Consider the following 13,926-nt stretch of genomic DNA (forward strand, 5'->3'; position numbering starts at 1 on the left):
TTCTGTGAAAGCACCTCTTGCCAAAAGTCATTTCAAAATGAAAGTTTTCTTCAGTGAAAGAAAAACAATAAATAGGCCAATGAAAAGCACAGTCAAGAACAGCCAAAGATCAAAAGAACTTAGAAATAATGACAAACTGAAATGTTGTGTTTTTGTTTTGATGGCCAAAGAAGAGTGGCTTTCTTTGGGCAACCAAGTTACAAGAAACTAATAATTAAAAAACCATAGCCTTGCTTCTCCCCTCTCTCCCACGACATACCTTCATGATAGCTTCCAGATAAGCGGTCCATATCTTCTGTGTTTTGGCAATGGCGGAAAAGTAAATTTTATTCGAATTTGCTGAAAGGTTAAAATATGATTTTCTATTTAGTAACTTTGGAAAGGCTACAGTGTTCTCTCTACCTCAGCCTCGTTTTAGAACACTTACCTACAATGCTTTTTAGGGGGCTGATGGCATTCATGAGGGTTTTTAAAGTATCCTGCACAGTTCTGTCTCGCAAGATAATTTTCTGAAACATGCTGAGGAAATTCTAAAACAAGAAGGCATGATCGAAGAGCAAAACATAATGAATAAATACTCCAGTTAACTAAAATGCTATGTAGAACACAAACTCAGCCGCATTCACACAATGCTACAAATAGGATGACGGGGAAGCAGCAACATCCAGTTCCCATCAGAAACACCCCGTTAGGAGGAGTTGCTGGTTTCCAAGATGAAATACACAAGAACAGTCTACCCATAAAAATACTATGCTGGCCAAAGAAACTCCAGTTTATTCTCAGTTCTTATCTGTTTAACAGGAGTCACATACACATGCCTGATACCAGCCTAGGAAAGCACAAAAGAAAGGTTCAACGATCTACTGTCTCCTCCGCCAAGGTAGCAGAAAACACGCATGAATGCCAAAAGGCTCACCTGTAACTCTTTGACAATCATAAAGCACAGAAGCCTGTCTAACCCATTCAGACCGAAAGTCCCCAAGGTGTTCTGGATTTCTGAGAAGAGGCGGCTGCTGGTCACCTCTTGATGGGTTTTCATATCATACCAAGTGTTCAGCTGGTCAATGTGGCATGTCATTCTAAAACAAAAACAAAACAAACTCAAAACCCAAAAGCAGCTCAGAATTCATCCTGAAGGGATGTGGGATGCACCAGGATTAGGGGCATTGGATAGGAAGAACAATGGTTTCATGATTTGCGCTTTAATAACCTCTGCATCTAGGCACCTAGGACATCTCACGGTGAACGTTCACTGGGCCAGGAAGGCAAAATTCAGTTAAATCACCTCTTCCTGCCCTTGCTATGTCACCAGTTTGACCGCTTCATTTCCACTGGGTTGGGCTGTTGTTTGGAGTCGTGTCTTGAGGACAAGGCTAGATTCGGCCATCAGGCTGAGACTATGATGACAAAGCCACTTCCTCTTTCCTCCCAGTTCTGGTCATTGACCAGCGATTCCCTTTTAGACTCAGGAGTGTGATAATGGCAATGATAACAACCAACAGCATTTACCGAGTGCTTCCTATGTGTCAGGCACTGGGCCAAGACCTTTCCGTGTGCTCACTCTTCATCCTCAGAATAGCTGTGATGTATGAGCTGTTTGACCTTCATTTTATAGATGAAATAACCGAGGCTTCCAACACCATACCCATAACCACCATTTTAATGGTTCTCAAATGTTGGCATAAGGACCTTAAATCGCTGGTAGAACATGCTAAAAAACAGACGCCCAGATCCCATTTCTGGAGAGTTGGATTGGGCAGGTCTGGGGTGGAGTCCCAGCCTCCACCTTCAACAGCCTCCACAAAATGATATGCCCCCAATCCTAAGAGCCAGTACATATCTTTAGTGAAATGAGGCTTGGGAGGGAATTAAAAGAGGCTCAGGAGCTAGGGAATTTTAAATTTGGAAGTAAATGGAAGAACAAGATGACTTCCAGAGCCACAGTCTACTTTCAGGCTTCAGTGTCCTGCTTCCATTGCTCAGGGCTGGCACTCTGAATGCGTCAGTTGAGAGGCTCCCAATTTTGATGATGAAATCATATACGACATGGAAATCCCAATCATGTTTAATCCTTTCTGTCAGTATTAACACGGCACTAGGTGAGTCAGGCGGATAGTTTTCTAGGAGGGCTTCAGTGATCAACCCATGGGTGCCCAAAAAGAGTCACAAAGCGTTTCAGATATTTACGCTTTCTGGCCCATGAGGTATAGACAGAACTCATTTCTGCTGAAGGTGACATCTGGTTTGCCAAGCTTCCTAAGTTTCGAAGGACAAAATCAGCCTGAATTTGAAGGTAGTATAAAGAAGACATGTGATACGGGCATTCAACTTACACAAAGTCAACTATGCACGCACAGCTGAACTGAAAAAGAAGAGAAATCATCTTTCCCTGGGTAACCACACCAGGCGGAATGACTGAGCAAGCACGGCCCAGGGGTGAACATGAGACAGCAAGCAGGAGCCTGCTTTCCCCTTGGCTGGGCTTAGTACCAACTGCTTCATCAGAGGCTCAACTGAAACAAAATGAGGAAAACTAGCTCAGCTGGACTCCTGAGACAGGCAGCGTCAAGCCTCCACTGTGGTGCCCACCTGAAATATTCTCAGGGCTGTTTTGATTATATGAGATTTTCACCCATGTGACTGTATATACACTGTGAGTCATGGTCTGCCCTTGAATGACACATGCTTTAACAGTTGGGCTCCGGAGTCAGAGCACCTGATGTGTATTCTGGGTCCACTGTTTATTAACTTCTGGGCAAGTGATTGAGCTTTTCTATGCCTCAGTTACTTTGATTTAACATGGGACAAATAACAATGCCTACCCCTTAAGACTGTTGTGATGAGTAAGTGAAGGGATGTGTGCAAGGGGCTAGGAAGAGTGCACAAGGTGAGTGCTCAAGAAATGCTGGTCCTGGGACTTCCCTGGTGGCACAGTGGATAAGACTCTGCGATCCCAATGCAGCGGGGGGGCCCAGGGTCGATCCCTGGTCAGGGAACTAGATCCTACATGCACCGCAACTAAGAGTTCACATGCTGAAACTAAGGAGCTGGTGAGCTGCAACTAAGGAGCCCGCATGCCGCAACTAAGGAGCCCACGTGCTGCAACTAAGGGGCCTGCCTGCCGCAACTAAGACCTGGTGCAACCAAATAAATAAATATTAAAAAAAAAATTCTGGTCCTTACGCAAAAGTGCCTGGGTGGGGCTAAGAAACAAGGAGGTCATCTTAAAAGGTCAGGATATGAGCTGGCAAGTGCAAGAGCCAGTGACTGCAATGCAGGAGTGTGCCACAGGTACACAGGCACAGAGGAGCAATTTGGAATTTTAAAAGTTTTAATAAACCAGAGAGTCCACAAACCCAAGTGAGTAAAATGTCAGCTGGAAAGCAAGAGAAGCAGAGACTAAAATATGAGGTGGCCGAACAGACCTTATAATTGTTTTCATCTATATGTCTTTGGACTGGGGTCTCCTCAGTCACACTGAGGAAAATATGCAGTCTCAGAAAAAGTGAAGTTAATAAACCCATTAGAAAGGCTCCAATTGTGGCAGGAACAAGGGTGTGATCTAAGTAGATGTGATACACGTTTAGAGACACTGTCCATGGCATTCAAAGCCCAGTGGAATTCAGATACACCTACTTTGGGTCCGTGATCCGCAAGATTTCTCTGCAGAGTCTACCAATAAATGTTACGGACTCATCCACAGGAGTAAACTTTGGTATTGGAATATGTGTGGACTGGTACATACTTTGCCAGTCTTGAATCTAGAAAAAAAAAAAAAGAACCCCAAGAACATAAATATTTAGTACATCTTTGATAAGGTAACCTACTTATCCTTTTCCCACATAGTTTTACAAAGACAATGTTGCATGAACAGTGAATATAAATGTTCCTTGATTTTGAAGAAGAAATTTTTAAAATTGTATTAATAGCCTCTCAGAAATGCCACATATAATATATATATAAAAAAAGAAGTATCTGTGAAAAAGTGAAGTGATTGAGGAGAAGTGGAAAAAGACAAGAATTTCTGGCTTTCTGTCTTATACGTTAACATGTGTCAATGTAATAATAAAATCAAAAATATAAGGCTGGAAGATACATAATCTTTTGAAAATGTCACCCGAATCATGTCAGTCACCTAATTAAAAACTTGCAGAGTGGCTCCTTGTTAACTACCAACTAAAATCAATCTTCTCAGCTGTGACACTTCAGAATTTGGTGCTCAAATAACCCAATAAAAAAACACATTTCTCCAAAGAAGATATATAAATGGTCAATAAGCACATGAAAAGATGCTCAACATCATTAGTCATGAGGGAAATGCAGATCAAAACCAGTGAGATACCATTTACACACATTGGGATGGCTATAATTAAAAAAAAAAAAAGGAAATTAACAAGTGTGGGCGAGGATGTGGAAAAACTAGAACCCTCAGACACTACTGGTGGGAACGAACAAATGGTGCAGGTACTGTGGGAAACAGTTTGGTGGTTTATAAGTTAAATGCAGAATTACTAAATGACCCAGCAATTCTGCTCTTAGGTATACACTCTGATCAAACCCAGCTGACCTCCTAACTCTCTGGAACTCCTGATCAATCGAGTTATAATGACTACACCAGACAGCTTCATTCTGTAGCCATTTAATTAATGAAGTCTGCTTTCTCCTTAGGACAGTAAATTCCGAAAGATGAGGTGTCCTATAAACTTTTCTGTGACCCTCACAGCTCCTGAAGGTACTCTGAAGGTATTCGTGACTGTGTAGTGGTTACTGATTTTTAGTAACTATTGAAATGAACTTTGTTGTTGGCATTTCTGAGGTTTGGGGCATGTATGGGGCATGTCAGAAGTAACAAATAGAGTCAAGAATATTAAAATCTATTTAGATACCTTTGTTCTTAAGAAGTTATTACACTCTTGTTCCACATTGTAATTTATAATACGAGATACTTCTTCCTGCCAAATCTTCAGACCGTAAATGTTGACATAGTCCTGAATGTATTCAAAAGAACGATGGAACCCGTCCATGGTAGCTCCCAGCTCTTTCAGCTTTGGCATCAGTTCACTCGGCTGCGCATAACAAGAAACAGAAACCTAGTATACTGGCATAGACTGTCACCCCCTAATACCTACATTAGACTTTAAAGGATACCCCAAGTGAGGGACTGCAGTGACGGTTTGGGACAGTTCTGGAAATACTCATTTCCTACCTCATCTAGGAGGAAAGGTCATTTATGCCAGACATCCAGCAAAGAATAGATTTCATTCATTTGGAAAGAAAGCCTCATATAAAAGAATATATAAAGACTGAATGTCAGTGATTTCTCTCATATCATTTGATGACTCTAATCTTAAGAGTTAAAACATTTTAAATTGAATTTACTGACGTGAAAGGTACTCTAGAGGTAAATTTCGGGCCTATTCTTTTTCTCTTGAGAAAAATGACCATATTCCCAAAAAGATCAAGCAAAAGAAAAAATGACAGCCTTTATAGTGCCAATCTGCTTTAGGTTTAACAAATTCTTTTCGCTATGAGAAGGAACCCGGAATCATAAACATCAGTTTAATTCTTAAACTTGGGGATCAACAGGTGAAGGAAAGGACTGGTTTTAAAAAGGATTTTCTTATAATAGGAATGGATTATAATATAGGATCAAAAAGCATATCAATTGATTGTACTGAACATGATATAGTAGATATATGTTGGAAGGTAGGAAAGGTCTTGTTCATAACAGTTAAAAATGGTGTTCTAGAACATTTTGCAAGCCGAGGAGAGGGAAAGGACAGACCCACTTTGGTGATCTGGTACCTTGGCTCGAGGGTTGAAGATCAATCCCCTATGAAGAGCAAAAGCCACACGCTTAACCAGCTCCTTCCTTATTCCGTCCTCCAGCAGTTGTTTTGGGTCCACCTAAGTGCAAATCGAAAAGCAATAAATGCCAGGAAGGAAAAGCTCAGGCCTGAAGAAATCCAGAGGAAAGATAGTTTCCAGAATCCGTAGGGGAGCACTTTCCTATCTCATTACTTGACAATTAGGATTTCTTTTTTGATTTTGTGCAGCTTGCATAGAATTATTAAAACCTGTCACCTCTGTAGGACTTGGTTTATCTCAGTAAAATTCATGATAAATTTTACAACATGACATTTCAAAGATGGTGGGTATGGAAAGTTTTAAACTGCTTGACATTTTAATCATTTGATTAAAAGTTAAAAGTGCCTCTTCTCATCCCCAGGAGGAGGTGGTAGATTGAAGGGCCTGCATCTGAAGTCAGTGCACATGTCTCCTGTGGAAGTTATCTAAGGGCATCTATAGTCATATGAGCAAAATCAAGTTTGGGGTTGGACCACTGAAGATTTAACAATTCTCTTTTCTTTCAGCATTCTTGGGATGCTGTTTGTAATTAGGGAGATAAAATAGGAAAGCAACTCTACTATCTAACTATACAGCTTATTTTGTTGATTCTTTTTTTCTGTAATGAGAAAGCTTTTGCTATTCCCTAAAAAACAGTCTCCTGTCAAATCCATAAAACATCAAATAGTTTTAACACACTCCTTTGAATTCCCTGAGACTTGTTTCTTTTACTTTTAAATTTGTCAAGAGCTATTATTTTAAAAGTTATAAAGACTGATGTGTTCCATCTGGGTTTGATAATATTTGAATTTCAAGGAAGATAATTGGAATGAAAAAGTTGCTGAAAATACAAAAGCCAGAGGAACTTGTTGGACTACAGTGTGACCATGCAATCAGTAAGATCCAGACTGTGTAGAAATAACAGGTCAAAGGCCTTGGGTTCTTCAAGAGACAAATTGTAAGGAAAGAAAGGAATGAGGGAGAAATCTGAGGAGTAAATCAGCCTTAAAAGATGTATATTTTTTGAATGGCAAGTCTGAACTAGAGTGCCTAGAAATTTATTTTTGGATAATAAAACTAAACAGAGAGGCTGGGATTAGGTCAAGGCCCATGAGGAGGATCCTGTGGTGGGAGCTGGCTGAATTGTATCTCTGGGCTTCAGTGGTGGTGAGAATGAGCGGTCTTTACCTTATAATAACTGATCAAGCTACATAATCATTTCTGTAGCTTTCAGCATCTGTGCTCTATTTTACAAGAGAAAGGTAAATTATAAATAAACATAGTCAATGAGAACAAAATCAAAGAAGTAACATGAAGTTTCCAAAGAAATATTCCTTATAAAAACAGATTTAGCGGAAAAGAGTTAAATGTTTTATGAATCTCATGGTCTTAAATGGCTCCACCCAATTCTTCCTACACTTCCACCAATCTGTGGAGTGCTCCCAGGGAAGGGAAAGACCCCTTCACACAGCCCCTTCCTCGCAGTCTGTCCACATCCCCTGTGGTTAGCAACAGTTCATAGTTTTCATATAGATCCTCCAGACCTTCCTCTATTCATTTATATATGTATTTGTCCTTAAATATATTTAATTAAAAAAACTATATGGGATCATAATACATACATATACATACACACACTGTTCTGCAATTGCTTTTTTCACTTTACGTTTTGGAAATCTCCTAGTGGCAAGTTACTTTTGAATGGCAGCAAAGCAATCCACAGTATGAATGCACCATGATATATTTAGCCATTCTCTTACTCATAAAATGTCTAGGTTAGTTCTATTTTTTGGGCTACATCTAACAATGAACATTATATGTATATCCCTGTGTATATCTCACTTGTTTTAAGTCATATTAACTAAAGTGAACTTAAACTCTTTGTAAGGGTTTGAAATAGATCCTCAACATTCAAAGGTTAAAGATTAGTGAAAGCCACAGGATCCCACAAAAAGCCCTGAGTTGTTAAACTGGCAGAGTCAGTCTACTAAGTTTGAATGAGGTCAAGATGATATTCCCTCTGCTTTTATTATCTGAAAGATACTGGCAAAAGACTTACATTTTTCTTAAGCAATCCTTTCTTTGATAATTATTGCTAATTACTAGGTTTTATTACATCCTACTGGTCACTTTGCATTTAAGACTAACCTGGTCCTAGGATTTATCATCATTTAAGGATGAGTTCGGAGTGATAACCTGTGTGTGTGCTCTCTGAATATCAACTGAATTAAACTGGCACCAGGCCCAAAGCATGTTTAATAGAATCTATTAATATTCCAGGACTACAATGGTATTTCTTTAACACATTTCCAGAAACCACATGGTAAAGTTCTGTTTCTATTTAGGTTCACTTCCTATATTTTCTTGGATTTCATTAACACAAATGTTGTATCGATGAAAATTTTTTTTTAAATGAGAAATGTTAAGATTTTGCTGATATCAGACAAATGGAAAAATAAATAAAAGCACCATGAACTGTGTGAGTGGGTCACATCACATCACTAGTCATTTTAGGATTACAAATTAAAACAGCAATGAGATACCACCTTAGATCCCTTTGGAGAACAAAAACTAGAAAGTGGATAATGGCAAGTATTGGCAAAAATGGGGGAAGATACACAGGAAACAAGTCATGTGAGGAGGCACTCTGGCATTATTGAGACAAAGTAAGTACAAATGTGCCCTAAGACTCAGTGACCCACTCCTGGGCAAGCAGATTTCAGAGCAATTCTTACACAGGTCTGTACTAGAAACACGTTCATAGATACTCATCTTGACATTGTTTATGAAAACAGGAAGCACAGGTGTGAAAATGAGTGGCATAGGTGTCTGTGCCCTGGGGAACAGTTAAGTAAAATGTGGAATTCTCTGCAGCAGTAAGAAGTAACCAACTACCTGATCCACAGCAACATAAATTAGCTTCAGAGCAGTAACTAGTGAGAAAAGTTGGAAAAAGAATGAGACTTAAAGAAGAATATGATTTAGATCAATCAAAACCATGTGCATACATAAAATAACACCACTTGCTAAAAATAAGGATACTTGCATATTTATGGAAAGAAACCAAACATATAGAGCGGATGCTATGGGGCATGGGAATGGGCGTGGGCATCCAGGAGAAGAGAAGGAAAAAAAATAAGAGAGGAGCTTGCATGCATCAGTGATGGCAATGGCCTGTGGTCAGAGGGGTACAATGATCTCAGCTCTCTGTACCTGGGGTGCAGTATAAAAATTCTAAAAAGAAAGAAAAGTTGCAGGCAGGGAGGGGAGAAACGAACTGAGCGAGCTACTTTGCCTAAGGCAATTGAACTATTTTGTTTTCTTTGTTATTACAAAAATTCAATAAAACAGATTTTTATTAGAGTTAAGGAACTCCTGGGTGTTATGAAAAATAAGGATTATAATGCTGTCTCTTCCTGTCAATAAATGAGTAAAGTGAAGATGTGAAAGCTGCATGTGAAAGAGCAAGAGGCATAAGATGGTAACACTACCCCACAGGATAAATTCTGCAATAATCCAAAGGACGAGGACTCTTACTACGGGGCCACAAAGGCCAGCATTAAGACCATTACCTTGATGATGCCGACCAAAGTTGTTTTCATCATTAAGATGCCTTCAGTAAAAATGGAAATAGCATGAGTAAGCTTGGCAACCTTTAACAAAGAAAAAGAGGTTAATGAAGTACTTCTCATAAACGACCCATCACTTCTATGGGAAGCTAAAATAACTAACAGTTCTGGAATGGGCAAAGACAAGAGAAGAAGCGTGCAGCTTTAGGACACCTGTGTATACACGTCCTGGTCAGAAATGAGGTTCTGTGGTGTTGACCACTGTTAGACATACTGGGTGACTGAGTCAGAAGATGTTAAATCGTTCTTTACCCTTTGACCAATCATTTCCCCTTCTTTGGGCCTCAGCATTTCATGCATAAGAGGAAAGCAGGACTCAGTGATATGGATGATCCCTTCCAAAAAGAAAAGGCTCAAGGAGATTCTGAGAAGGTAATCTCCTTCTACTGCCATCCATATTCTTTTCAAACAACACCAGGAGACATTGGTAAGGTTGACTGAGGCTATACTTTTGAGTTAGAATCAATGCAGAAATTCTGAGCTTGACAATCTCAAATCCTCATGTAACTTTTGGAGTTGTGTCAGAGGATATGAAATTGATGCTTGTTATCACATTTTCAAATTTCACTTGATTTTATTTTTCACATCTTTAAGTTCAGGGAAAAAGAAAAGCAGAGGTGTTTTGGGAAGAACAATTTCTGAGGCTGCTTAACTGTGGAGTGGCCTTAAAAGCCTGGCTGCAAGAAGTGGTTCATGGAATATGGATTATTTTGAACCACTGGTTTTGTGTACAAAGCAGGAACTTGAATGGGAAAAGTCTAGGCAATGTAGCCCAAAGAGAAAAAAGGTTGATGTGCTGAGACTGTTCAAAAGAAAAGTAACCAGCTGAGCTCTACCCCCTCGGAGAACATTCTGGCAGGCGAGGCCGTGAATGACACCAGGACAAGTTAACGAATGAAGGTATAATTGCACTAAAATGGCAAAACCTGGTTACTGTTGAGAGTGTGGAAAAATATCAATAAATCAGAGTTGAGCCGGTGGTCCTGGGGATATGGCAGGTGACACAGACCTGTGCTATTTCATGGTTTTGGGGTTTAAAAATCAAAAGGCAGAAGTCAAAGGGACACACCACCTCATATCGTGGGCCAAGTTGAGCATAGTCCCTCAGCTTGTCTTTGTCCAGCCGGGTCGGCACTTCAATGATATCGTGGGTCTGAAGCTTTATGATCTTTAGAAGGGAAGTAAACATGCTTTCCGGAATGATCTGCAAAACCTTTAATGAAAGGGAAAAGAGGAAAAAACACATGAGCCTCTATTTTATTTCTTAGCTGGTAAATGGTATGATGACAGTAAGTACAGTGCCCATGTGTACGAACAGCCCTTCGTCTGCAGGAAGGGATGCTAAGGGCCTCACAAGAGCTATTTTAACAACTGCTCTCAGGCACAGGCCTACTTTCCTTCAAACATTAATTGCTCACAGGATATAGAGCTAATTCTCATAGAAATGATGCAAAAGATGTATCATTTCCACATTACAAGTTTCTAAAAGGCTGAGGTTCAGAGATGTTAAGTAACATGGCTGTAAAGCCCTCAGCTAGTATGTGACACAGGAAAATTTTGAATCCAGGCCTGTCTGGCTCTATGCTACACCATAAGTTGTTGAAACAAGGACCAAAATGCTCCTGAAAACTTTGATTAAGTTCCAACTAGAATGTGCTGGATCTAGATCTGGCTCCTTTACCAACTATGACTTTGAAGAAGTCACCAAGATCTCTGTTTCTCAATCTCTACACCTATAAAATGGGGGCTAATACCATCAGCATTTAAAAAATAGGTATGAAAGTTCTTTGAAAGTAAAAACACAGCTGCACACCCACAGTACCGGTAAGAATAAGTTTATTTTCAGGTATTGCAAATTTCTGGGATTAAATTAAGAATAAGGGAAAGGTATATAACACTACTATGTATAAAATAGATAAATAACAAGGACTTGCTGCAAGGAACTATATTCAATGTCTTGAAATAACCTATATATATGTAAAACTGAAGCGCTTTCCTGTACACCTGAGGCTAACACAACATTGTAAATTAACTATACTTCAATTAAAAAAAAAAAGGATAAGGGAAAGGAACACAGGTGTACTTTTTTCAGGGTCCCAAGCACATCGTTTGTATTTAAAACAACAGTTAGTTTGCCATTAAAATAAACATCACCTTGATGCATTTCTTACCTTTCTCACATAGGACACTAATTCGCCAGAATAATATTGAGATACACTGAGAAGGTCGGGGCTATTTGCTTGATTAATACGGAGAAGGGGCAGGTCAAGGGCAGAGGCAAGCTGGAAGGAAAATAAGATGTATCTGTTTCTCTGTTTCAAAAAGTCCTAGAAATCTCTTTTTCCAGGAATAGTATAACATACAACAAAACTTTGCCCAAAAGAGAGCAACAACTACTGAACTTCATCAGTGTCATTCATAGTTTCTGACAAGATACAATTTTTTAAAATGACAGTCGTCTGCTACAGCAGTGGTTCTCAAATTGTGGTCCCTGGACCAGCAGCAACAGCATCACCTGAAACCTTGTTAGAGATGCTAATTCTCTGCCCCACGCAGATTTACTTAATCAGAAACTCCGGGGCTGGGGCCCAGCAATCTGGGCTGTGACAAGCCTTCCAGGTGATTCTCCTGCATGCTCAAATTTGAGCCACTGTGCTACAGAAGGCAGCTACTCCTCTATGGAAATCAGACATTCTGATTGATGGACTACCATATTGAGTCTAATCTAAGGAGACATGGCTTGTAAGAAGTGCCATTATTTTATGCACTGCTCAAAAAAAGAAAAAACATGCTGACAACTAAACTATGATATGCCATCAATTATACAACACATCCCAATTACAGAGATGTTAAAATATGAAAGTGCACCTCAGAATTGATATATATGGTAATTCCATCAGAAGACATTGAGTAAATTACTTGTTCATTTATCACGAAATGAAATTACCTTGAGAGAAGGGCCAATCTATGCCCGTGTGGTTTAACATTATTCCCTAACCTTTAGAGGAGATCCTAGATTGTAGCAGAGGCTCAACAAGAATTTTTTTTAATGAATAAAAGGATTTTATTCATGTCTAGGGAATAAAGGACCCATAGGACACACATTTTTAGTATCCTGTAAACCTTTAAAAAAATCTATTTCTTCATTTAAAAACAATTTTCTCTAAGACACTCCAACTTCTACTATTAATTCAAACTTTATTTCCGGCATCTTTTGCAACTATGCTCTCATGAAAAACTTGCTAACAATTTTCAGTCTATAAAAATACTTAAATTAACCAACTTCCTAAAAGGGTGAAATCTTGAACTGAATTAATGAATGAGGTAATAATGAAGGCCAACTCTTCCCTAGTAACTGAGAATGCAATCTTACTGTTATCTGCTTACCTTTAGGAATGTAGCTCTGAGTTTAGTGACCATGGATGGGTTTACCCTTATGCTCTCTTGCATGATAGACGTGAAACTGTAAAAAGAGATAAATGGTAAGGAAACATTCATAACGGCCTTCATTGAGGACAAATGCCAGGCTGTCCACATTACCTGTCAATTAACTGCCAAGCAAAAGAAAGGTCGCCAACGATCTGCATTGTGATCAGGACCTCCTCTTTAATGTTAATGGTTCGGATCATTTGGTGGAGAAACTTGCGAGTATCAGCAAGAAATTGACACACTTGCAGATTTGATTCCAACTGGTGAAATTCTTGAACCTGAGTTACATAAACACACTGGATTTTTAAATTCTGAATGGCCTGTATAGTGTTCACTTTTCCTTGAAAACACTTCCAATAAAGCGCACTACTTACTAAGAATGTCTTGGCTAAATTTTAATTTCAAATTATAATTTCAGAAATGTATAAGCCAAGTCAGAAAACAATGCATAATTTCTGAGATTAGAAAATGTTCCACTATTTCTTGTCCTGTACATATATGACGTAATAAGTGAATACTCCCATTTTCCACTTCAGTATCAATAAACATGTATTGAAAAATCCTTCTAATTCTGAAGATTTGCAGGATTGTTAAAAAACAAAATAAGTCACATCACAACCAAAGTGCTGGCACTTGCACATTTTAAGTTCTTTTGATGGGCTCTTTAAAACAAAATAATGATTCCACAGCGTTTTGACATTTTAAGTACATAATTCAAGGGGCCTGGGCTATATGCCAAAAGAAATAATGCAAAAGAGAAAAAGTATCAGAGATTTACAAAGTTGCTTATAGTGGTACTATAGACTAGAAAATCCAAAAACCACCAAAATAGAAATAGCACAAGTGAGCAATTGTTCTGGAATAGCTAGGGAAACTGGCATGCTAACAATGGAGCATTATACTGTGTTGCTATAATAGTGGCCATCCTAAAATCCTTGCAAAAATAAGAAAGAGCCTATAAGAAAGTCTTGCAAGTGAAAAAAGTCTTAATGTACACTTTTATCAATTGGAAAGGGTTCCA

The 13,926-nt window shown here is 39.0% G+C and overlaps 1 protein-coding gene across 2 annotated transcripts in view; it reads right to left on the bottom strand.

The window, feature by feature from the left end:
* The window catches only part of WASHC5 (WASH complex subunit 5), a 51,762-nt gene that overhangs the window by 12,949 nt on the left and 24,887 nt on the right, over positions 1-13,926 (bottom strand). For both annotated transcript variants that reach the window (XM_060116119.1, XM_060116117.1), the window contains exons 13-23: positions 13,017-13,183; positions 12,864-12,939; positions 11,648-11,758; positions 10,549-10,689; positions 9,420-9,500; positions 5,806-5,907; positions 4,887-5,066; positions 3,637-3,761; positions 917-1,079; positions 428-530; positions 260-339 (exon numbers count right to left, since the gene is read on the bottom strand). In XM_060116119.1, coding sequence (XP_059972102.1) covers positions 260-339; positions 428-530; positions 917-1,079; positions 3,637-3,761; positions 4,887-5,066; positions 5,806-5,907; positions 9,420-9,500; positions 10,549-10,689; positions 11,648-11,758; positions 12,864-12,939; positions 13,017-13,183 — 1,329 coding nt within the window. The remainder of the gene's footprint in view (positions 1-259; positions 340-427; positions 531-916; positions 1,080-3,636; positions 3,762-4,886; positions 5,067-5,805; positions 5,908-9,419; positions 9,501-10,548; positions 10,690-11,647; positions 11,759-12,863; positions 12,940-13,016; positions 13,184-13,926) is intronic.

This window comes from Mesoplodon densirostris, chromosome 13, assembly GCF_025265405.1.
Source record: "Mesoplodon densirostris isolate mMesDen1 chromosome 13, mMesDen1 primary haplotype, whole genome shotgun sequence".
Lineage (NCBI taxonomy): Eukaryota > Metazoa > Chordata > Mammalia > Artiodactyla > Ziphiidae > Mesoplodon > Mesoplodon densirostris.